Source organism: Procambarus clarkii, chromosome 11 (assembly GCF_040958095.1).
Source record: "Procambarus clarkii isolate CNS0578487 chromosome 11, FALCON_Pclarkii_2.0, whole genome shotgun sequence".
In the NCBI taxonomy this organism is placed as follows: Eukaryota; Metazoa; Arthropoda; class Malacostraca; order Decapoda; family Cambaridae; genus Procambarus; species Procambarus clarkii.
In genome coordinates this window covers 40,676,060-40,699,305 of record NC_091160.1, presented here as the reverse complement: position 1 = coordinate 40,699,305, position 23,246 = coordinate 40,676,060, and the positions used below count along the sequence as shown (strand labels likewise).

General features: G+C 48.1%; 1 protein-coding gene across 1 annotated transcript in view; it reads right to left on the bottom strand.

Annotated features, from left to right (window-relative positions):
• LOC138363677 (uncharacterized) overlaps nucleotides 1-12,879 on the bottom strand; it is a 22,421-nt gene extending 9,542 nt beyond the window's left edge. Inside the window, exon 1 of the mRNA XM_069323057.1 lies at nucleotides 12,830-12,879. Within this exon, the coding sequence (XP_069179158.1) occupies nucleotides 12,830-12,879 (50 nt within the window). The remainder of the gene's footprint in view (nucleotides 1-12,829) is intronic.
• Nucleotides 12,880-23,246: the final 10,367 nt, after the last annotated feature.

Below are 23,246 nucleotides of genomic sequence, written 5' to 3'. Positions count from 1 at the left end.
CTTTCAAGGGGTGTGTTCCATAACGCAAGTTAAATTAAAGGGGAAGGGATACAAATGCTCGGATTTATATATATAATCACCACCACCATAAATAAATATATAAACAGTCACACGGGGTTGCTATAACTACACTTATTATATATAGATTCGTCTTCCTCTGAAGACACAGGATGCTCCATGGTGCTCACGATGAGCAGCCCTGGTTCCCTTCTTCGTGGCCCACGATGAATCCTCTTGGCTTCTCTCGGCGAATCTACCCTGGCCACAGGCCAGCCAAATCACAGTCCCACTGGGTGCTCCGTCGTGGAGGTCTTCAACCACAATCCAGCCTGTAGCTGGCAGGTTCCAATCAGCTCCGCTGTGTAGGCCACTCCACGACCGATACTAGGGTTGCGAGCCCTAGGCAGGAGCCTTGTGTGATTCCGCTGATCACTCTTCTCTCTCAGCACCACAGTGGCTAGTCTCCTCCACCAGCCAGCCCCGGATACGACGATTCCTCGACTCTGCCACGTCAGAGGCAGGCTAACACTCTCAACAGTGTTCGTCCGGGGGTGACTCACAGCTTCTTCAGAGCAAACTCGTGGAGAGACTTTGGCTGCCTTGGTTAGACTGATCCATCGTCCAATATAGCAGTCCCAGGTCGACTCTGTAATCAGACACGTCATTAGTACTAGGGACACTCTAGGGCACCTCACTTACAGGCTTAGACACAAACGTCCACCTATCCACTCCATAGATGGCGTTGCTGTCTAAGCACCACCTCACCAGAGGTCAGCAGCGGCTACGTTACGAGCTGATTATGACGGGAATCCAGCACCTGTGGCCGGTATATCCCGTCCTCACTAGATGGCGTCGTCCATTTGGAGGGAGTTTCGGGAGCTGACTCACAGATGGCGTTGTCGTCACTGCTCCGTGCTACGACGCTGGACTCGGGTCCGTAACAGCCAAGTACAGGCAATTAGATCATCGGTGCAACTTCGTTCCAATAGGGTCTGAGACCTTAGGCCCAGGGGAGAGAGTGCAAGAAGTTTTCTTAAGGATCTTGGTTCCAAACTCATTTTTTTTTTTTTTTTTTTTTTTTTCTTTTTAGCAGGGATAATCCTGCGCGGGCCCTAAGCCTCTGGCTGGCCCACTAAGTGATGCTCGTTTCTGGTTTACCTGGGCGGAGGATGAGTATGTATGACCCGTATGGTCGCTTCAGTAAGATTTTGCCATATGTGTTTAACAACTTCCTCTGCTCTGTCGAATCGAAGGTGAAATCTTAACCGGTTTGTAACTGTGCACTGTGTTAGATAATGTTCCAGTGGTCTGTCGGGCATTTCTCCACAGTGTTGACATTTCCTCTCACCTTCCGGAACCCGTAAGCCTATTTCCCATGCACATGGGTATCCAAGCCTGATGCGATGTAAGTGCACTTCTGTTGTTCTACCGCCCCCGTTCATCAAACTAAGTGGTTCGTAGTTGGTGGAATTCTTGTACCAACCCGCAGATCCTGATGTTGCAACTGCTGCGTCGTGGTCACTGTACAGCCTTCGCATTGCTCTGTTTCGAATCACTTTCTTCATCTGGGAGAGACTCGGTGGTATGGAAATGTCTACATTCCTCCTCTTAGTAGCAAGTTTTGCAGCTTCGTCTGCAATGTCATTACCTAATAGTCCCACATGACTTGGCACCCAGTTGATAAGCACCCGTCGGCCTTGTCGGTGGAGTGTGTGCATGAATGATAAGACATTGGTGATCAGATGGATGTTATCACATATGTGTTCCTGTTGCAAGGTTTCAATGGCGGTTCTCGAATCTGTGTGGACGATAACATGTTGGCGGTGTTCAGCAAGAGCATGTTCCAAAGCCTTTTGAATGGCTAGCATCTCAGTCTGTAAAGTCGAACACCCATTTGAGAGCCTCCAACTATATACAGAGTTTCCTGCTTTAACTGCAGCTCCGGTTTCCTGTCCCTGCTGGTCTACTGACCCATCCGTGAAGTAAGTGAAGCTGTCGGATGCCATGTTTGCTACTATATGCATCTGTGCAATGTGACGTAGCAGATGAGGATGTGTCTGGTTCTTCTTTCCGTCAAGAGCCATAATCTGAAAGTCTGCTGGCAGAGATTCCCAAGGGGCTTGTATAACAAAGTCTGCATGTATGTCGTCGACACCCCTCTCAGTGACTGTGTTTGCCATATCGAACGTATCGATGGCGTTTATCGCACAATGGGTCCACCTGTTGCTATTGGAGGCTCTTCTGTCCAGAGTTAGTGCTCCAGTGATCAAATCTTTAAGTGAACTGATTCTAGGTCTAGTCAATATCTTGGTCAGCATGCACGCAGCAATCCCCTTTACCCTTATTTCAATCGACGTTAGCTTTGTCTCTAGTCTTAGGTTCAGGATTTTAGTCCATCTGGGAGCACCTGTTATGACTCGCAATGCATCATTTTGAAGAACCTCAACGTTTGCCCACTGACCAGGAGAAAGAGTGAGTAAGGCAGGCGCTGCATAATCAACCAGGGAACGAACGGCGTGTATGTAAAACATTCTCAACACTCTGTGTCCCGCTCCTAGACGGGGCCCTGTGATTGCTCTCATTATATTTATTCGTGACTTTGCTTTCTCCTTTAGATATTGAATTTGCTTATTGAATGTCATCTTAAAATCAATCCACACTCCGAGATATCGATATTGTGGAACCCACTGAAGGTTAATGTCCTGAATGCGTAGGTGCCTGTCTGGAGCCTTGCCACCTAGTCTCATCGCCTTAGACTTCTGTGCAGATATTTTTAGCCCTAAAACACTGCATTCAGATGTCACTTGATCTAAAGCACCTTGAGCTTTATTTAGAAGTGAAGGACCCGTAACGACTAATGCTAGATCATCAGCATAGCTTAGCAATGTAACCCCTTCTGTAAAGGACATGGTAACAAGGTTTTCCATAAGGATGTTAAAAAGACTAGGACTGAGGACTCCTCCTTGTGGAGTCCCATTCTCGTGCAAGTGGAAGTCCGACACTTGTCCTTGCAACTTTACTCTGGCATACCTGTGACTTAGGTAATCTTGAATCCATGCTAGCATTTTCCCCCTCACACCTTTTTTAACTAAGGTGTGTAGTATTGCTGGCGGGCTTGCAAGTTCAAATGCTTTTTCCAGATCAAGGAAGACCACTATAGCTGGACCCGAGTTAACTGTTCCTAGTAATGTTGCTATGCAGTTGGCAGTACCTACACCTCTAGTGAAGCCAAATATGTGTTTATGAAGGTCTCCAGTCTTCCACAGTAGCCTATTTAAGACCATCCGTTCTGCAGTTTTACTAACACATGATGTTAAGGAAATGGGTCTGTAATTGCCAGGTTCATTCGGCTTAGGAATCGGTATGATGTCTGCTTTCTTCCAAGAGGGCGGTAGTTTGCCTTGCTGCCAAGACGCATTGATGACGTCCAACATCCCTCGGTCTCCAGCAGGACCTGCATGTGCGATCATTGAGTATGTAATGTTATCAGCACCTGGAGCAGTGTCCTTACCACCCTTTTTGGCTCTGCGTAGTTCCTGTTCGGTGAAGGGACAGTCACATTCGTCATTTATAGCTATGCCCTCATGAATGACTGTCATCCTCTCTTGTTTTAAGTGTTCTTGCTGCCTTCGGACCATTGCAGGAAGCTGATATGAAGCTGTTCTTTCTGCAAATTGGAGAGCAAGTCTCTCATCCTCCTGCAATGGTTGAATACATGCCTGTGGCCGGGCTGGTCGACCTGATATAGTTTTAATCTGACCCCATATCTTGCCAAGACTACTATGTTCATTTAGAGTTTGACACCACTCAAACCATCTTGCCTCCTTTACTTCTCGAGAAACTCGCCTTGCTTCAGATATCACCGCTCGTAGCAGAGTTCTTCCTTCTGGTGTGGGGTGTCTCTTTAGATGTTTTCTGAAGATATTGACTCTGTGGTTCTGTTCTTTAACGTCATTACTATAGAACCAATAGTTCTTTCGTTTCGTGTTACCTGTGATAATGATTGGAATAGCTTTGTTCGCAGCAGCTGCAACGGCTTCCTGCAGATTGGTCTCGTGTATGTTCAAATCCTCAGGTGGCGTGTACGTTGTATACCATTTTTCAAGTTCTTCCTGGTATACATTCCAATTGGCCTTTCCTAAATTCCACCGAGGCCGCGCAGGAGGTGTAGGAGGTCGTGCCAGGTTGAGTGTCGTGACAGTAGCATAGTGGTCACTAGTGATCACCGGGTCTACTTCCCACTTCGCCTGTTGCTGGAGTGCTGTGGAGATGAATGTAAGATCAAGGGAACCTCCTAGAATGTGAGTGGGTTCCCCAGTGTTGAGAAGTGTAATTTCAGGTACTTCTCGCAGAGCTGCAGCTAAATGGCGCCCATCTGCATTGGCTGGCCCAGTTGCACCTAACTCTGGATGATGAGCATTAAAATCTCCAGCAAGAATTAAATTTTCCTGCGTGGCCAAGGCAAGCACTGCCTCTGCTTCTAGTTATGTCTAAGGGGCTTGTAAACGTTGTATATAAGGAGCTCAATATTAGCCATATTCACTGTTACTGCTAATACCTCTAATCCATCCCCACATGAAACCGAGTCTATTTTCTTGCTGGGTATGGTGTTTCTGACTAGGGTCATTAATCCTCTTAGTCTCCCCTGCTCATACGGTAGAACATAGTGCTGATATCCAGCTAATCTGAAGGATTTCGTGGCTGGGAAAAGAGTTTCTTCCAAAACGATTATATCTGCTTTCGTGCTGATTGCAGCCTCCTGAAGTGTGTGTTTTTTATTCCCAAGACCTTGTATGTTCCACTGCAGAATTCGTAATGGCCAGACGACGGGTTCGGTTGGTGTTGCTTGTTCTACTAGAACTCCTCCTCGGAATCGACCTCTATATTCTCCGCCTCGCAAGTCGTGTCGCTGCAAATCGGACTGCATTGATAGTTCATGGTCATCCCCGACGTTGTTGGAATCTGTGCATAACTGTGGTCCATCGCTATGTTGTTGGAAGCGCTGCAGGTCGGACTGCATTGATTGTCTGTGGTCAACCCCGGCATTGTTGGAATCTGTGCAGAACTGTGGTCCATCACTTTGTTGTTGGTATTGCTGCAAGTCGGACTGCATTGATTGCTCGCGGCCGTTTCGTGTGTTGGCGGAACCTGCGCATCTCTGCTGTTCAATACGTCTTTGTTGGCGTTGCTGCAGATCAGACTGCATTGGCTGTTGTCGTCTGTCTCCTGTGTTGGAAGATTCTGTTGATCGTGGGTGGTCACTGCGTCTTGCAGTTGCGTTTGTGAATGTTGATGTCCCGGAGTCTTGACTAGCCGACTGTTGTCGGTAGTCAGTATGTCCAAGTTGCGTTGTTTGTCCTCTTGCGCTCCATCCTGTCGGAGACTGTCTATTTCTCGTGTAACTGTGGTCTGCTGCACGATCTTGTCCATTATCACACAAGTGATGTCTTGAGTCTGTTGTTGTGAGGCGTTCTGCGTCATCTGTAGGCAATTGATAATGGTCTCTGCCATGATCTTCACGATGGTTTGCAGCTGGACCTCGGTAAAACTGTATAGCTGGTGAGTAGATTCCGAAAGTAAGTGTTTTCTGCTCATTTGCACTTGCTGGACTTCTGCAACACTTTCGTGTAATGTCTGATTCGGAATTGACAGAATCGGGAAATTTTGCTCTGTGAGAGCGGGTGGCTGTTGTGGCTGTGCACGAGTGTTCCAGACGGTGGTGTTGGTGGATGTACCGCTGGTCAGTGTGTTGACCCTGGCCTGAGCTGTCTGCACTTTTTGTTTCCGTGCAGAGCAGGTTGTGCTCCAGGCATGATGTTTGCCTCCACAATTTGGACATTTGGCTGTTGTGGTCTGGTTTGCCTTGTGCTTGGCAATACAGTCTTTGGTGGGATGTCTCAGGCTGCACACTCCGCACCTCTCCTGTCCTGTGCAGCGTGACTGATGGTGGCCGTATTTCTGACACCTGAAGCAGCGTAGGGGTTCCGGGACGTATGGCCTCTGTCGGCATGTCCCCCAATTTCCAAGACCGAAAGTTTCCGGCACATGTCCCATGACGGTCACCAGAACCTGACGCGTCGCTGCCTTGTCTACTTTTGTGTGGCAACGTTCCGCACTCAGGACTTGCTTGTGTTCTAGCACTGGATCCAGGGGAAAGTCGATTGGGTATCCCAAAAGCACGACTCGTGTGCGTCGTTCTGAAGGGTCCAGCTTTACCAAGCACACAGGTTTCCCCTGCAGGACTCTTACCTTCTCTAAGTAATGTGCAGTCTGTTGGTCTTGAGGTGTCAGTATTATTTCTCCCTTCAGGTTGACTGTAATGGAAAGTTTGAGCTCTGGTTGTTCTTTTTCCATCGCCGTTACTACTCCATATGCTGTAGGAAAGTGGTCGGTCTGCATGATCTTGAATTTCGGAAGAAGTGCAGAGGCTGGCGATGTCTGGTGTGAGACTGGTGGTGTCCTCCCCTGTCCCATACTGCTGTCCTGCGGCTGGGCTGTGGAGAGAGGAACAATGGCCGACATTGGCTGGCGTGAAACCGGTGGTGTCCTCTCCTGACTCATACTGCCGTCCCGCGGCAGCGTTGCGGACAGAGAAGCATTGACTGACACTGGCTGGTGTGTGACTGACGCTGTCCTCGCTAGGTCCATTACGTCCGCTGACTTGCTGGTAGAAGCAAGTGGTAAAGCCTCGATAGCAGTTTTCTTTGGGGCCTGCTGCACATCGGTCCCCCGTCCTTCCTCGTCCGAAAGCTGCTTCCATTCCCTCTTGCGCTGAGCCTTCCCCATGGCTCTCTACACGTAGTGAGAACCGACTCAAACCACCGGAGCAGCAGGCGACACGTCCTCACTGCACGGTAGCTCAGGAGCAACTCCCCAAGCTCATTGACACCACAAGAGACCCTAGAGCGGCAAGTTTTCTCTTTCAGCGCCTCAGTGTCGCGATCCAGAGGGGGAATGCCCGCTGCATCCTCGGTTCCTGCCCGGCGTTGGAGGAGTTCGAGGAAATCTACTGCCTCTAGGAAGCGAACTTTTTTTGTGTCCTCTTAATGTTCATTTTTTGTATAAAATCAGATACGTAACTGTATAACCTTGCATAATAAAGTGTACACCATAAAAAAGGGGGGTGGTAGGAGAAGCGAACACTCTTACGTATTCAGAGTTAAATGGCAAGTTTTTCCCTGAATGCTCTGTGTTCCCTTCTCTGAGGTTGTGGGTCCCTATAATTGTACCAGAGGTGGTACCCCCTTATATATATATATATATATATATATATATATATATATATATATATATATATATATTGTGACGGGAAAGTGTTGGAGTGTAGATGTTCGGCAGTCCTCTAATGGCAGGTGTCAATGCCTGGTCACACATAAAACAAAAAGATAGACTGCTTGCCTGTTGTCTGTGGTAAGTGAGAGGGAGGAACACGTAAAACACAAAGTATGAACAATGAAACTTTAATATATTTACTTTAAACATAAATAAAAATAAAGACAAATCTCGGGGAATTAAAAGTACAATTAAATAACAAAGATAAATGCAAAGACAATGTGAGACACAATAGTATAAAGGTGAAAGGGTAAAATGGTGCTGTATATATATATATATATATATATATATATATATATATATATATATATATATATATATATATATATATATATATATATATATATATATATATATATACCTGGTTGATGGGGTTCTGGGAGTTCTTCTACTCCCCAAGCCCGGCCCGAGGCCAGGCTTGACTTGTGAGAGTTTGGTCCACCAGGCTGTTGCTTGGAGCGGCCCCGCAGGCCCACATACCCACCACAGCCCGGTTGGTCCGGCACTCCTTGGAGGAATAAATCTAGTTTCCTCTTGAAAATGTCCACGGTTGTTCCGGCAATATTTCTTATGCTTGCTGGGAGGACGTTGAACAATCGCGGACCTCTGATGTTTATACAGTGTTCTCTGATTGTGCCTATGGCACCTCTGCTCTTCACTGGTTCTATTCTACATTTTCTTCCATATCGTTCACTCCAGTACGTTGTTATTTTACTGTGTAGATTTGGTACTTGGCCCTCCAGTATCTTCCAGGTGAATATTATTTGATATCTCTCTCGTCTTCTTTCTAGTGAGTACATTTGGAGGGCTTTGAGACGATCCCAATAATTTAGGTGCTTTATTGCGTCTATGCGTGCCGTATATGTTCTCTGTATTCCCTCTATTTCAGCAATCTCTCCTGCTCTGAAGGGGGAAGTGAGTACTGAGCAGTACTCAAGACGGGACAACACAAGTGACTTGAAGAGTACAACCATTGTGATGGGATCCCTGGATTTGAAAGTTCTCGTAATCCATCCGATCATTTTTCTGGCTGTCGCAATATTTGCTTGGTTATGCTCCTTAAACGTTAGGTCGTCAGACATTATTATTCCCAAATCCTTTACATGCTGTTTTCCTACTATGGGTACATTTGATTGTGTTTTGTACTCTGTATTATGTTTAAGGTCCTCATTTTTACCGTACCTGAGTACCTGGAATTTATCACTGTTAAACATCATGTTATTTTCTGATGCCCAGTCGAAAACTTTATTAATATCAGCTTAAAGTTTTTCAATGTCCTCAGCCGAGGTAATTTTCATACTGATTTTTGTGTCATCTGCAAAGGATGATACGAAGCTGTGACTTGTATTTTTGTCTATATCTGATATGAGAATAAGGAAAAGCAGCGGTGCAAGGACTGTACCCTGAGGTACAGAGCTTTTCACTGCACTTGGACTTGATTTTATATGGTTCACCGTTACTCGCTGAGTCCTGTTTGACAGAAAACTGACTATCCAGCGTCCTACTTTACCGGTTATTCCCATTGACTTCATTTTGTGTGCTATCACGCCATGGTCACATTTATCGAAAACCTTTGCGAAGTCCGCGTATATCACATCAGCATTCTGTTTTTCTTCTAATGCCTCAGTGACTTTGTCGTAGTGCTCAAGTAGCTGTGAGAGGCACGACCTTCCAGCTCGAAATCCATGTTGGCCTGGGTTGTGAAGGTCATTGGTCTCCATGAAATTGGTGACCTGACTCCTAATCACTCTCTCAAATACTTTTATGATGTGCGATGTTAGTGCAACTGGTCTATAATTTTTTGCCAATGCTTTGCTCCCTCCCTTGTGTAGAGGGGCTATGTCTGCTACTTTAAGTGCATCTGGTATCTCCCCCGTGTCCAAGCTCTTCCTCCACACTATACTGAGTGCCTGTGCTACCGGCACTTTGCATTTCTTTATGAATATTGAATTCCATGAGTCTGGACCTGGGGCCGAGTGCATGGGCATGTTTTCAATTTCTTTTTCAAAATTTAGTGCGCTCGTGTTTATATCAGTTATATTTACAGGGGTTTGAATATCCCGCATAAAGAAATTGTCTGAATCTTCCACCTTCATGTTGTTTATTGGAGTGCTAAACATGTCCTCATACTGCTTTTTTAGGATTTCACTAATTTCTTTGTCATCCTCCGTGTATGAACCTTCACTTGTACGAATAGGTCCAATACTGGCAGTGGATTTTGCTTTTGATTTCGCATATGAGAAGAAATATTTTGGATTTTTCTTTATTTCCTGAATTGCTTTCTGTTCTAACTGCCTTTCTTCAGTTTCATATGAGTGTTTCAATTTCCGCTCGATTTCTTCAATCTCCCTATTTAAATTATACCTTCTTTGACGGGAAATTCGTGTCTGCATAAGCAGTTCCGTTATTTTTTTCCTGCGTTTATAGTGTCGTCTGCGTTCCCGTTCTACGTTAGATCTCTTTCTGGCTTTCCTCAAAGGAACATGTTTCAGACAGACTTGATACGCTTCTGAAGTCAGTTTTTCTATTCCTTCTGTAGGACTTGTATTACTTAGAACAGTTCCCCATTGAATGTTTGTAAGTTCCCTGTTTATTATCTCCCAGTCTATCCTTTTATTATTAAAATTGAATTTACTGAATAGCCCCTCTCGCTTTATCAACGTTTTAGGACTATTCTGAGTATTGATGGTCGTTTGCACTTCAATGAGTTTGTGATCTGAGTATGTGGTATCTGATATCGTAATGTCTCTGATAATGTCTTCATTGTTCGTAAAGACCAGATCTAGAATATTTTCATTTCTCGTTGGCTCCGATATCTGCCGATTGAGTGAAAATTTGTCACAGAATCTAAGTAGTTCTCTAATCTGTGGTTGGTTAGGTCCTGATAGATTTCCTGGTATAATATTATTGTTTGCTATTTTCCACCTGAGACTAGGCAAGTTGAAGTCACCTAGGAAAATAATATCAGGTATGGGGTTCTCCAAATTATCAAGGCTATTCTCTATTTTGCTTATCTGTTCTGTGAATTCCTCAGCCGTTGCATCTGGCGGTTTGTATATTAGAATAATCACTAAATTTATTTTCTCTATTTTTAATCCCAGTACCTCTACCACCTCATTTGTAACGTTTAGGAGCTCCGAGCATACAAGGTCCTCCCTAATATACAGACCCACTCCTCCATGTGACCTAATTTTCCTATCACACCTGTATAGGTTATATCCTGGAATCCAGATCTCACTGTCCAACAATTCCCCTGCATGGGTTTCTGTGAAAGCTCCAAATACTGCATTTGACTCCGTGAGGAGGCCATTTATGAACTGTACTTTGTTGTTTGTTCTTGTTTTCAGTCCTTGTATGTTGGCAAAGATGAATGAGGTTACTCTATTAGTGATAGTTTGAATGGGAGACTTTTTCGGCAAGCCCATTATTCGTGGACATAATGAGTTTGTTCTGACCAGTACTGATTGTTGTAGGGCAGTTTTCTGTCGTAGTTGTAGTTCCCTTTCGGTGGGTAATTGTATCTGTAATTCTGGAATGCAAGTGGATCTGGCATCCAGTTCCATACACTCTCCATGCTGCTCCTTTTGAATTCTCTGCCGGTCTGTTATAAAAAATTTAGAGTTTTCTCCAAATTCATTATCCTGCTTGCCACTCTTTATGTAGCGTTCCGTGCCTTTCACGTGAAAGTGTGGGCAGCTGAGGTCATAGCATTTTCTGTCCTCCAGTGAGGTTTGGCATATATATATATATATATATATATATATATATATATATATATATATATATATATATATATATATATATATATATATATATATATATATATATATATGTCGTACCTAGTAGCCAGAACTCACTTTTTGGCCTACTATTCAAGGCCCGATTTGCCTAATATGCCAAATTTTCCTGAATTAATATATTTTTTCAAATTTTTTTCTTATGAAATGATAAAGCTACCCATTTCATTATGTATGAGGTCAATTTTTTTTATTGGAGTTAAAATTAACGTAGATATATGACCGAACCTAACCAACCCTACCTAACCTAACCTAACCTATCTTTATAGGTTAGGTTTGGTTAGGTAGCCGAAAAAGTTAGGTTAGGTTAGGTTAGGTAGGTTAGGTAGTCGAAAAACAATTAATTCATGAAAACTTGGCTTACTAGGCAAATTTGGCCTTGCATAGTAGGCTGAGAAGTGAGTTCTGGCTACTAGGTACGACATATATATATATATATATATATATATATATATATATATATATATATATATATATATATATATATATATATATATATATGTCGTACCTAATAGCCAGAACGCACTTCTCAGCCTACTATTCAAGGCCCGATTTGCCTAATAAGCCAAGTTTTCATGAATTAATGTTTTTTCGTCTACCTAACCTACCTAACCTAACCTAACCTAGCTTTTTTTGGCTACCTAACCTAACCTTACCTATAAATATGGGTTAGGTTAGGTTAGGTAGGGTTGGTTAGGTTCGGTCATATATCTACGTTAATTTTAACTCCAATAAAAAAAATTGACCTCATACATAGAGAAAAGGGTTGCTTTATCATTTCATAAGAAATAAATTATAGTAAATATATTAATTCAGGAAACTTGGCTTATTAGGCAAATCGGGCCTTGAATAGTAGGCTGAGAAGTGAGTTCTGGCTACTAGGTACGACATATATATATATATTTAATACCTAAAAGGAGTACCAATACCTAAATAGGTATTGGTACTCCTTTTAGTACCAATTACTAAAAAGGAGTACCTTTAATACCTAAAGTGTAGGGACCCATAGCCTCGGAGAAGAAAATCATGAGTACTCAGAGAAGACCTTGTGGATCCTCACTGAACACTTTGATATTTTCTTCCCCTACCACCCCTATTCTTTTAGTGTGTGTGTGTATATATATCTTACTTTATTTAAAAAATTTCATTACACAAAAAGGGTTACAAGATTGGTTACATGCAGGGTACAAGGCTGCTTGTCACAAGTTGTAGAGCTCCTCCAGCTCCACAGATGGCGGGCAGGAACCATGGATGCAGTGAGAATTTCCTCTCTGGATCACCACACTAAGCCGCTGAAAGAGAAAACTGGCGGGTCTAGGGTCTCTAGTTGTTTCAATTAGCTTGGACCCCAGTTCCTTCAAAAAACTTGCAGCACTTTTACCCCAGGCACCAAGTGTCTCTGAAGCAATGGGGACAAATTTGTAGAGGTGATCAAGGTCTCTGTGTTTACGTGACTTGGCTACTTCCCGGTGATTGGCAGCTCCTCCTGCTTGTGCAGCACTGAAGTCAACATAGGTGTTGGCTAAGGTTGAAACGCAAGTGTAGTCCCACACCAACTGTCTACCATTCTTCCAGGGGTTCACCGTGATCCCGTCTGGGCGACTGACAGGCTCATCTGAGTTGCGGGACATTAGGTAACGGGGCTCTCTCTCTGCTGGATAAGTGGCCGTAGTAAGGCTTCTCTTGATAATGTCGTTAACCTCGCCGTGTCTTGCATGCCATCCTCCTGTCCGTTGGCAGAGAAGGCCATGCCGTCCGTATCTGTCGGCCTCTGCCTCGCCGCAAATACACCTTTATTTCTTTGTGAATTGGGGCTGCGAGGCGGAGAGCCACAGCAATTCTGAGGGCCTGCGGTGTGAGACGGGTACCGGTGGATGACATTGGGGTTGCTAATAGGAAGTCCCCTGCATGGGGAGCTGCTACAGCTCTAAGTCGGGCAGTATCATGTGGTGTTGTCGCAGCTTCTAGTAATGTCGCAGCTTCTTGGTCGGCAATGGGGCGATCCCAGCTAGATTGCTTATGGGCTTCAGAAGGCGGTGGTTGGGGTGCTGGTCCTGCGAGAGAGACCCATTTGGTTGTGCAGTCTGTGAAGCTGGGATCATGCACCCCTGCCTGTTGAACTAAGTGCTCTGGTAGGATTTCCTTCACCAAGTTGTCAGACCCCACTGAAGAGGACAGGAACGCTGGTACAGCAATTTGTGTTGCTGTGCGCACGCCAAGGCCCCCGAGTCTGACAGGAATGGAGGCCTGTTTCCACTGTGAGTCGCTGAGGGAAAGATTGAGGGCTTTTTCTAGCATTGATTTCAGCAAGCTGTCGTATTCTTCTAATTTAATATTGTTAAAAGATGGCGGACATCTTAGAAAGTAGGTCAGCCTGGGGAGGGACAAGCATCTGGTGATGAGGTAAAGTGCATCATGAGCATCGATGTCTTCAATCCTCTCGTTCATCCTCTTCAGGTCAGTGATCTTCTTACCAAGGACCTCGTCGATGGCATTCCTTCCAAGAGGAGCACCTAGGAGTGTGCTGTCCTCAGGGTTGGTTGTATGAATGTCAGGCAAAACAACCTTTATTTGCTCTATTATGTGCTGGTTGGTGGAGGTTATTTCGCACTTGGAAGGGTTCAGGGTGAGGCCTAGGCTTGCTCCTTGCTCCTGAATTATTCTTATGTCGTCCAAGAGTGAGGCTGGGGAGCCGGCTAGAGTACCATCGTCCAAAAACCAAATGTTGAGCTCACTGGACAGGTTATCGGTGACTTCCCTGATAACTAGGCAGAAAAGAATAGGAGCAAGGGAGTCACCCTGTTGGACACCTTGTGATTCAATTTCATGTTCCCGAATTTCAGAGTTAGATTCTTGCTGTAGCAAGAAGTAGCATGAGTTTACAAACGGGTAGTGGGAAGGAAAAAGGCGATGAACTGCACTGAGTACTGCATCCCTTCTAACCAGATTGAAAGCATTTTTGAAGTCCAGCTTTATCAGGGCTTTTTCATCCGTAATGTTGGCAATGTAGGCTCTAGCTGCATGAGCCGCTGACTCACACCCTTGGGGAATGCCAAACCCAAGCTGTTTTGGCTTCAGCATGTCGGCTGCTGCCTGACTAACTGCTCTAGCAGCAGCCTTAGTGACGAGACGCCGGAGTGAATTGCCCACAGCTATCGGTCTGATTCCTCCATCTTTTTCCTCAGGGCACAGAGGGTAGCGCCAAAAAAGAGAGGCCGTATGGTCTCTGGTATGTTGCCAGCTAGACATGTGTGGGCGAATCTAGTTAGTTCCATCAGGAGGCCCTGTGCAATGTCCCCCAGTGCAGGGTTGAGCATTTGTTTGATGTGGTTGGGTCGTAGTCCTGTGAACCCACCTGCTGATCCTGGTGGGAAGGATAAAGCTGCTTTATGCACCATGGATTCGAGCACACACAGGGGTTTTGCTCTGGTGACACCGACTAGGGGAACACTGTCGTCACGAGGAGCTCTGGGTGGGTGTTTTTCCCTCAGGGCTTGTGCTGTATGGGCATCCCTGGTGGCAACTGTGTCTTCACTGGTGATGACTCTGATCGCCCCTATTGTGTTGCCTTCTTCTATTTTCTTGCTGACTGTTGCTCTGATTTTGGATGCCTCGGTTCTGCTGTTGATACCTTTCCTGCCGTGGGTGTTTTTGGCACGGGTGGGGAGGGGTGCCTGGTTGTCCTCTCTAGGAAAACTATTTATAGCCATAATGACCGATGAAGCTAGTGATTTGTCTCTCCTTGCAGGGACAGCTAGACATATGTTACCAAACAGGAGAAGGTTGCGCCATGCTTGGATGGTTCCGGGGGAGTCATTGACCTTTTTCAAGAGGCTGGATAGTTTGGCTGCTGCCTGGGGCCGGGCAGCTTTGGGAATGTGTATCCTTTGGGGATATATAGATTTGGGGTTATATATATATATATATATATATATATATATATATATATATATATATATATATATATATATATATATATATATATATATATATTAGTATATTTTGGTAGCAGTCTTTCCTGTAGACATATATTATTAAATATGACCGAAAAAGTAAGATTAATAATTCTAACACGAATTTTCTCAATCTTTCGTACATTTCTTTTCACTGTTGGAGGTAAATCAAAAATCAATTCTCCAAAATTCATTTTTATTTCTAGTCTGACGCGACACGAGCGCGTTTCGTAAAGCTTATTACATTTTCAAAGACTTTAGTTCACAAATACACAACTGAATAGAACTTACGCATCTCCGATTTTATATCTACATTTGAGTGAGGTGGAAGTGGTGATGTGGCATTAACACAAGACAGAACAAGATGTGGCATTAATAGGGTATTAATTTCATCAACACAAGACAGAACAAGAAGTGGTATTAATAGGGTATTAATTTCATCAACACAAGACAGAACACGAAACAATGGATATTGAATAGAAGTGTTTGTAGAAAGCCTATTGGTCCATATTTCTTGATGCTTCTATATTGGAGCGGAGTCTTGAGGTGGGTAGAATATAGTTGTGCAATAATTGGCTGTTGATTGCTGGTGTTGACTTCTTGATGTGTAGTGCCTCGCAAACGTCAAGCCGCCTGCTATCGCTGTATCTATCGATGATTTCTGTGTTGTTTACTAGGATTTCTCTGGCGATGGTTTGGTTGTGGGAAGAGATTATATGTTCCTTAATGGAGCCCTGTTGCTTATGCATCGTTAAACGCCTAGAAAGAGATGTTGTTGTCTTGCCTATATACTGGGTTTTTTGGAGCTTACAGTCCCCAAGAGGGCATTTGAAGGCATAGACGACGTTAGTCTCTTTTATAGCGTTCTGTTTTGTGTCTGCAGAGTTTCTCATGAGTAGGCTGGCCGTTTTTCTGGTTTTATAGTAAATCGTCAGTTGTATCCTCTGATTTTTGTCTGTAGGGATAACGTTTCTATTAACAATATCTTTCAGGACCCTTTCCTCCGTTTTATGAGCTGTGGAAAAGAAGTTCCTGTAAAATAGTCTAATAGGGGGTATAGGTGTTGTGTTAGTTGTCTCTTCAGAGGTTGCATGGCGTTTCACTTTCCTTCTTATGATGTCTTCGACGAAACCATTGGAGAAGCCGTTATTGACTAGGACCTGCCTTACCCTACAGAGTTCTTCGTCGACTTGCTTCCATTCTGAGCTGTGGCTGAGAGCACGGTCGACATATGCGTTAACAACACTCCTCTTGTACCTGTCTGGGCAGTCGCTGTTGGCATTTAGGCACATTCCTATGTTTGTTTCCTTAGTGTAGACTGCAGTGTGGAAACCTCCGCCCTTTTCCATGACTGTTACATCTAGAAAGGGCAGCTTCCCATCCTTTTCCATCTCGTAAGTGAAACGCAGCACGGAACTCTGCTCAAATGCCTCCTTCAGCTCCTGCAGATGTCTGACATCAGGTACCTGTGTAAAAATGTCGTCAACATATCTGCAGTATATGGCCGGTTTCAAGTTCATGTCGACTAAGACTTTTTGCTCGATGGTACCCATGTAGAACCTAGACACCTAGGTTCCCTAGGTGTCCTGTTTGCAAACTTCTACATGGGTACCATCGAGCAAAAAGTCTTAGTCGACATGAACTTGAAACCGGCCATATACTGCAGATATGTTGACGACATTTTTACACAGGTACCTGATGTCAGACATCTGCATGAGCTGAAGGAGGCATTTGAGCAGAGTTCCGCGCTGCGTTAGAATTATTAATCTTACTTTTTCGGTCATATTTAATAATATATATATATATATATATATATATATATATATATATATATATATATATATATATATATATATATATATATATATATATATATATATATATATATATATATCGGAAGGCACCAAGGGTGATGGCTAAGTCTTTCCACATATATCCCTCGACACTCTCATATCCCCACTCGGGACTCGAACCCCCTAGGGGCAGTACAGGGACTGTAACGTAACATTATCACTCTTTATCTGGCTTCCAAAATGTTACTATTTTCAATAAAAAAAACTTTCACTTTACTAACCAATCCCAGACTCCCATTAATCCATAAATCAGATGGAGAATTTAGGGTTAGAATAAGTTCTAACTACAAGATGTTCCATTAATCATTGGCTCCAGAAATATAGTTCAGACTAAATCACCTTAAAGAGTTTTCCACTTGCTAACGAGCGAGAAACTTTTTTTATCGCAAGTTTTAATTATAAACACGAAAAACTTCTCTCTGCCAATTTAAGTCAATTATGAGGTAATTACCTCTTAATCTACTTGCTCTCATTTTTCTCAGCCTATTTCTTCAGATCATTCCTCATTTTTTTCCCTGTTCCTTATTTGTTGGTTACTTGGATTGGTTGGTAGAGAGTCGCCTTCGCTTCTTGAAGGTTACCGTTCGATTCTCGATGGTCAAAGTGGTTGGGCACTGTTGCTTCCATTAGTCTTGTCTTTCTATTCCAGCTCCTTATCCATGTATCCCAGCTCCTAGTCCTCATATCCCAGTTTCCTTGTCCTCAAATCCCAGCTTCCTTGTCCTCATATCCCAGCTCCTTGTCCTCATATCCCAGCTCCTTGCCCTCATAACCCAGCTCCTTGTCCTCATATCCCAGCTCCTTGTCCTCATATCCCAGCTCCTTGTCCTCATATACCAGCTCCTTGCCCTCATATCCCAGCTCATTGTCCTCATACCCCAGCTCCTTGTCCTCATACCCCAGCTCCTTGTCCTCATACCCCAGCTTCTTGTCCTCATACCCTAGCTCCTTGTCCTCATACCCCAGCTCCTTGTCCTCATACCCCAGCTCCTTGTCCTCATACCCCAGCTCCTTGTCGTCATACCCCAGCTCCTTGTCCTCATACCCCAGCTCCTTGTCCTCATACCCCAGCTCCTTGTCCTCATACCCCAGCTCCTTGTCCTCATACGCCAGCTCCTTGTCCTCATACCCCAGCTCCTTGTCCTCATACCCCAGCTCCTTGTCCTCATACCCCAGCTCCTTGTCCTCATATCCCAGCTCCTTGTCCTCATATCCCAGCTCCTTGTCCTCATATCCCAGCTCTTTGTCCTCATATCCCAGCTCCTTGTCCTCATACCCAAGCTCCTTGTCCTCATATCCCAGCTTCTTGTCCTCATATCCCAGCTCCTTGTCCTCATATCCCAGCTCTTTGTCCTCATACCCCAGCTCCTTGTCCTCATACCCCAGCTCCTTGTCCTCATACCCCAGCTCCTTGTCCTCATACCCCAGCTCCTTGTCCTCATACCCCAGCTCCTTGTCCTCATACCCCAGCTCCTTGTCCTCATACCCCAGCTCCTTGTCCTCATACCCCAGCTCCTTGTCCTCATACCCAAGCTCCTTGTCCTCATATCCCAGCTTCTTGTCCTCATACCCCAGCTCCTTGTCCTCATACCCCAGCTCCTTGTCCTCATACCCCAGCTCCTTGTCCTCATACCCCAGCTCCTTGTCCTCATACCCCAGCTCCTTGTCCTCATACCCCAGCTCTTTGTCCTCATATCCCAGCTCCTTGTCCTCATATCCCGGTACACAGTCAGCTGGGAGCAGTGTCCCGGTACACAGTCAGCTGGGGCAGTGTCCCGGTACACAGTCAGCTGGGGCAGTGTCCCGGTACACAGTCAGCTGGGGCAGTGTCCCGGTACATAGTCAGCTGGAGCAGTGTCCCGGTACACAGTCAGCTGGAGCAGTGTCCCGGTACACAGTCAGCTGGAGCAGTGTCCCGGTACACAGTCAGCTGGAGCAGTGTCCCGGTACACAGTCAGCTGGGGCAGTGTCCCGGTACATAGTCAGCTGGAGCAGTGTCCCGGTACACAGTCAGCTGGAGCAGTGTCCCGGTACACAGTCAGCTGGAGCAGTGTCCCGGTACACAGTCAGCTGGAGCAGTGTCCCGGTACACAGTCAGCTGGAGCAGTGTCCCGGTACAAGAGTCAGCTGGAGCAGTGTCCCGGTACACAGTCAGCTGGGGCAGTGTCCCGGTACACAGTCAGCTGGAGCAGTGTCCCGGTACACAGTCAGCTGGGGCAGTGTCCCGGTACACAGTCAGCTGGGAGCAGTGTCCCGGTACACAGTCAGCTGGGGCAGTGTCCCGGTACACAGTCAGCTGGGAGCAGTGTCCCGGTACACAGTCAGCTGGGGCAGTGTCCCGGTACACAGTCAGCTGGGGCAGTGTCCCGGTACACAGTCAGCTGGGGCAGTGTCCCGGTACACAGTCAGCTGGGGCAGTGTCCCGGTACACAGTCAGCTGGGGCAGTGTCCCGGTACACAGTCAGCTGGGGCAGTGTCCCGGTACACAGTCAGCTGGGGCAGTGTCCCGGTACACAGTCAGCTGGGGCAGTGTCCCGGTACACAGTCAGCTGGGGCAGTGTCCCGGTACACAGTCAGCTGGGGCAGTGTCCTGGTACACAGTCAGCTGGAGCAGTGTCCCGGTACACAGTCAGCTGGGGCAGTGTCCCGGTACACAGTCAGCTGGGGCAGTGTCCCGGTACACAGTCAGCTGGGGCAGTGTCCCGGTACACAGTCAGCTGGGGCAGTGTCCCGGTACACAGTCAGCTGGGGGCAGTGTCCCGGTACACAGTCAGCTGAGGCAGTGTCCCGGTACACAGTCAGCTGGGACAGTGTCCCGGTACACAGTCAGCTGGAGCAGTGTCCCGGTACACAGTCAGCTGGAGCAGTGTCCCGGTACACAGTCAGCTGGAGCATTGTCCCGGTACACAGTCAGCTGGAGCAGTGTCCCGGTACACAGTCAGCTGGGGCAGTGTCCCGGTACACCCGGTACACAGTCAGCTGGGGCAGTGTCCCGGTACACCCGGTACACAAGTCAGCTGGGGCAGTGTCCTGGTACACAGTCAGCTGGAGCAGTGTCCCGGTACACAGACAGCTGGGACAGTGTCCCGGTACACAGTCAGCTGGGGCAGTGTCCCGGTACACAGTCAGCTGGAGCAGTGTCCCGGTACACAGTCAGCTGGAGCAGTGTCCCGGTACACAGTCAGCTGGAGCAGTGTCCCGGTACACAGTCAGCTGGAGCAGTGGTCCCCGGTACACAGTCAGCTGGGGCAGTGTCCCGGTACACCCGTACACAGTCAGCTGGGGCAGTGTCCAGGTACACAGTCAGCTGGGAGCAGTGTCCCGGTACACAGTCAGCTGGGGCAGTGTCCCGGTACACAGTCAGCTGGAGCAGTGTCCCGGTACACAGTCAGCTGGGGCAGTGTCCCGGTACACAGTCCAGCTGGGAGCCAGTGTCCCGGTACACAGTCAGCTGGTAGCAGTGTCCCGGTACACAGTCAGCTGGGGCAGTGTCCCGGTACACAGTCAGCTGGGACCAGTGTCCCGGTACACAGTCAGCTGGGGCAGTGTCCCGGTACACAGTCAGCTGGGAGCAGTGTCCCGGTACACAGTCAGCTGGGGCAGTGTCCCGGTACACAGTCAGCTGGGGCAGTGTCCCGGTACACAGTCAGCTGGAGCAGTGTCCCGGTACACAGTCAGCTGGGGCAGTGTCCCGGTACACAGTCAGCTGGGGCAGTGTCCCGGTACACAGTCAGCTGGGAGCAGTGTCCCGGTACACAGTCAGCTGGAGCAGTGTCCCGGTACACAGTCAGCTGGAGCAGTGTCCCGGTACACAGTCAGCTGGGAGCAGTGTCCCGGTACACAGTCAGCTGGAGCAGTGTCCCGGTACACAGTCAGCTGGGGCAGTGTCCCGGTACACAGTCAGCTGGGACCAGTGTCCCGGTACACAGTCAGCTGAGGCAGTGTCCCGGTACACAGTCAGCTGGGAGCAGTGTCCCGGTACACAGTCAGCTGGGAGCAGTGTCCCGGTACACAGTCAGCTGGAGCAGTGTCCCGGTACACAGTCAGCTGGGGCAGTGTCCCGGTACACAGTCAGCTGGAGCAGTGTCCCGGTACACAGTCAGCTGGGGCAGTGTCCCGGTACACAGTCAGCTGGGGCAGTGTCCCGGTACACAGTCAGCTGGGGCAGTGTCCCGGTACACAGTCAGCTGGGGCAGTGTCCCGGTACACAGTCAGCTGGGGCAGTGTCCCGGTACACAGTCAGCTGGGGCAGTGTCCCGGTACACAGTCAGCTGGGAGCAGTGTCCCGGTACACAGTCAGCTGGGGCAGTGTCCCGGTACACAGTCAGCTGGGGCAGTGTCCCGGTACACAGTCAGCTGGGGCAGTGTCCCGGTACACAGTCAGCTGGGGCAGTGTCCCGGTACACAGTCAGCTGGGGCAGTGTCCCGGTACACAGTCAGCTGGGGCAGTGTCCCGGTACACAGTCAGCTGGGGCAGTGTCCCGGTACACAGTCAGCTGGGGCAGTGTCCCGGTACACAGTCAGCTGGGGCAGTGTCCCGGTACACAGTCAGCTGGGGCAGTGTCCCGGTACACAGTCAGCTGGGAGCAGTGTCCCGGTACACAGTCAGCTGGAGCAGTGTCCCGGTACACAGTCAGCTGGAGCAGTGTCCCGGTACACAGTCAGCTGGAGCAGTGTCCCGGTACACAGTCAGCTGGAGCAGTGTCCCGGTACACCCGGTACACAGTCAGCTGGGGCAGTGTCCCGGTACACCCGGTACACAGTCAGCTGGGGCAGTGTCCCGGTACACCCGGTACACAAGTCAGCTGGGGCAGTGTCCTGGTACACAGTCAGCTGGAGCAGTGTCCCGGTACACAGACAGCTGGGACAGTGTCCCGGTACACAGTCAGCTGGAGCAGTGTCCCGGTACACAGTCAGCTGGGGCAGTGTCCCGGTACACCCGGTACACAGTCAGCTGGGGCAGTGTCCCAGTACACAGTCAGCTGGGAGCAGTGTCCCGGTACACAGTCAGCTGGAGCAGTGTCCCGGTACACAGTCAGCTGGAGCAATGTCCCGGTACACAGTCAGCTGGGGCAGTGTCCCGGTACACAGTCAGCTGGGACCAGTGTCCCGGTACACAGTCAGCTGGGACAGTGTCCCGGTACACAGTCAGCTGGGGCAGTGTCCCGGTACACAGTCAGCTGGGACCAGTGTCCCGGTACACAGTCAGCTGAGGCAGTGTCCCGGTACACAGTCAGCTGGGAGCAGTGTCCCGGTACACAGTCAGCTGGGAGCAGTGTCCCGGTACACAGTCAGCTGGAGCAGTGTCCCGGTGCACAGTCAGCTGGAGCAGTGTCCCGGGACACAGTCAGCTGGGGCAGTGTCCCGGTACACAGTCAGCTGGGAGCAGTGTCCCGGTACACAGTCAGCTGGGGCAGTGTCCCGGTACACAGTCAGCTGGGGCAGTGTCCCGGTACACAGTCAGCTGGGAGCAGTGTCCCGGTACACAGTCAGCTGGAGCAGTGTCCCGGTACACAGTCAGCTGGGGCAGTGTCCCGGTACACAGTCAGCTGGGGCAGTGTCCCGGTACACAGTCAGCTGGGACCAGTGTCCCGGTACACAGTCAGCTGGGGCAGTGTCCCGGTACACAGTCAGCTGGGAGCAGTGTCCCGGTACACAGTCAGCTGGGAGCAGTGTCCCGGTACACAGTCAGCTGGGGCAGTGTCCCGGTACACATTCAGCTGGGACCAGTGTCCCGGTACACAGTCAGCTGGGGCAGTGTCCCGGTACACAGTCAGCTGGAACAGTGTCCCGGTACACAGTCAGCTGGGGCAGTGTCCCGGTACACAGTCAGCTGGGAGCAGTGTCCCGGTACACAGTCAGCTGGGAGCAGTGTCCCGGTACACAGTCAGCTGGGAGCAGTGTCCCGGTACACAGTCAGCTGGAGCAGTGTCCCGGTACACAGTCAGCTGGGAGCAGTGTCCCGGTACACAGTCAGCTGGAGCAGTGTCCCGGTACACAGTCAGGGAGCAGTGTCCCGGTACACGTCAGGGCAGTTTCTCGGTACACAGTCAGCTGAATTCAAGTCAGCTGGAGCAGTGTCCCGGTACACAGTCAGCTGGGGCAGTGTCCCGGTTCACAGTCAGCTGGGACCAGTGTCCCGGTACACAGTCAGCTGGGACAGTGTCCCGGTACACAGTCAGCTGGGACAGTGTCCCGGTACACAGTCAGCTGGGACCAGTGTCCCGGTACACAGTCAGCTGGGGCAGTGTCCCGGTACACAGTCAGCTGGGAGCAGTGTCCCGGAACACAGTCAGCTGGGAGCAGTGTCC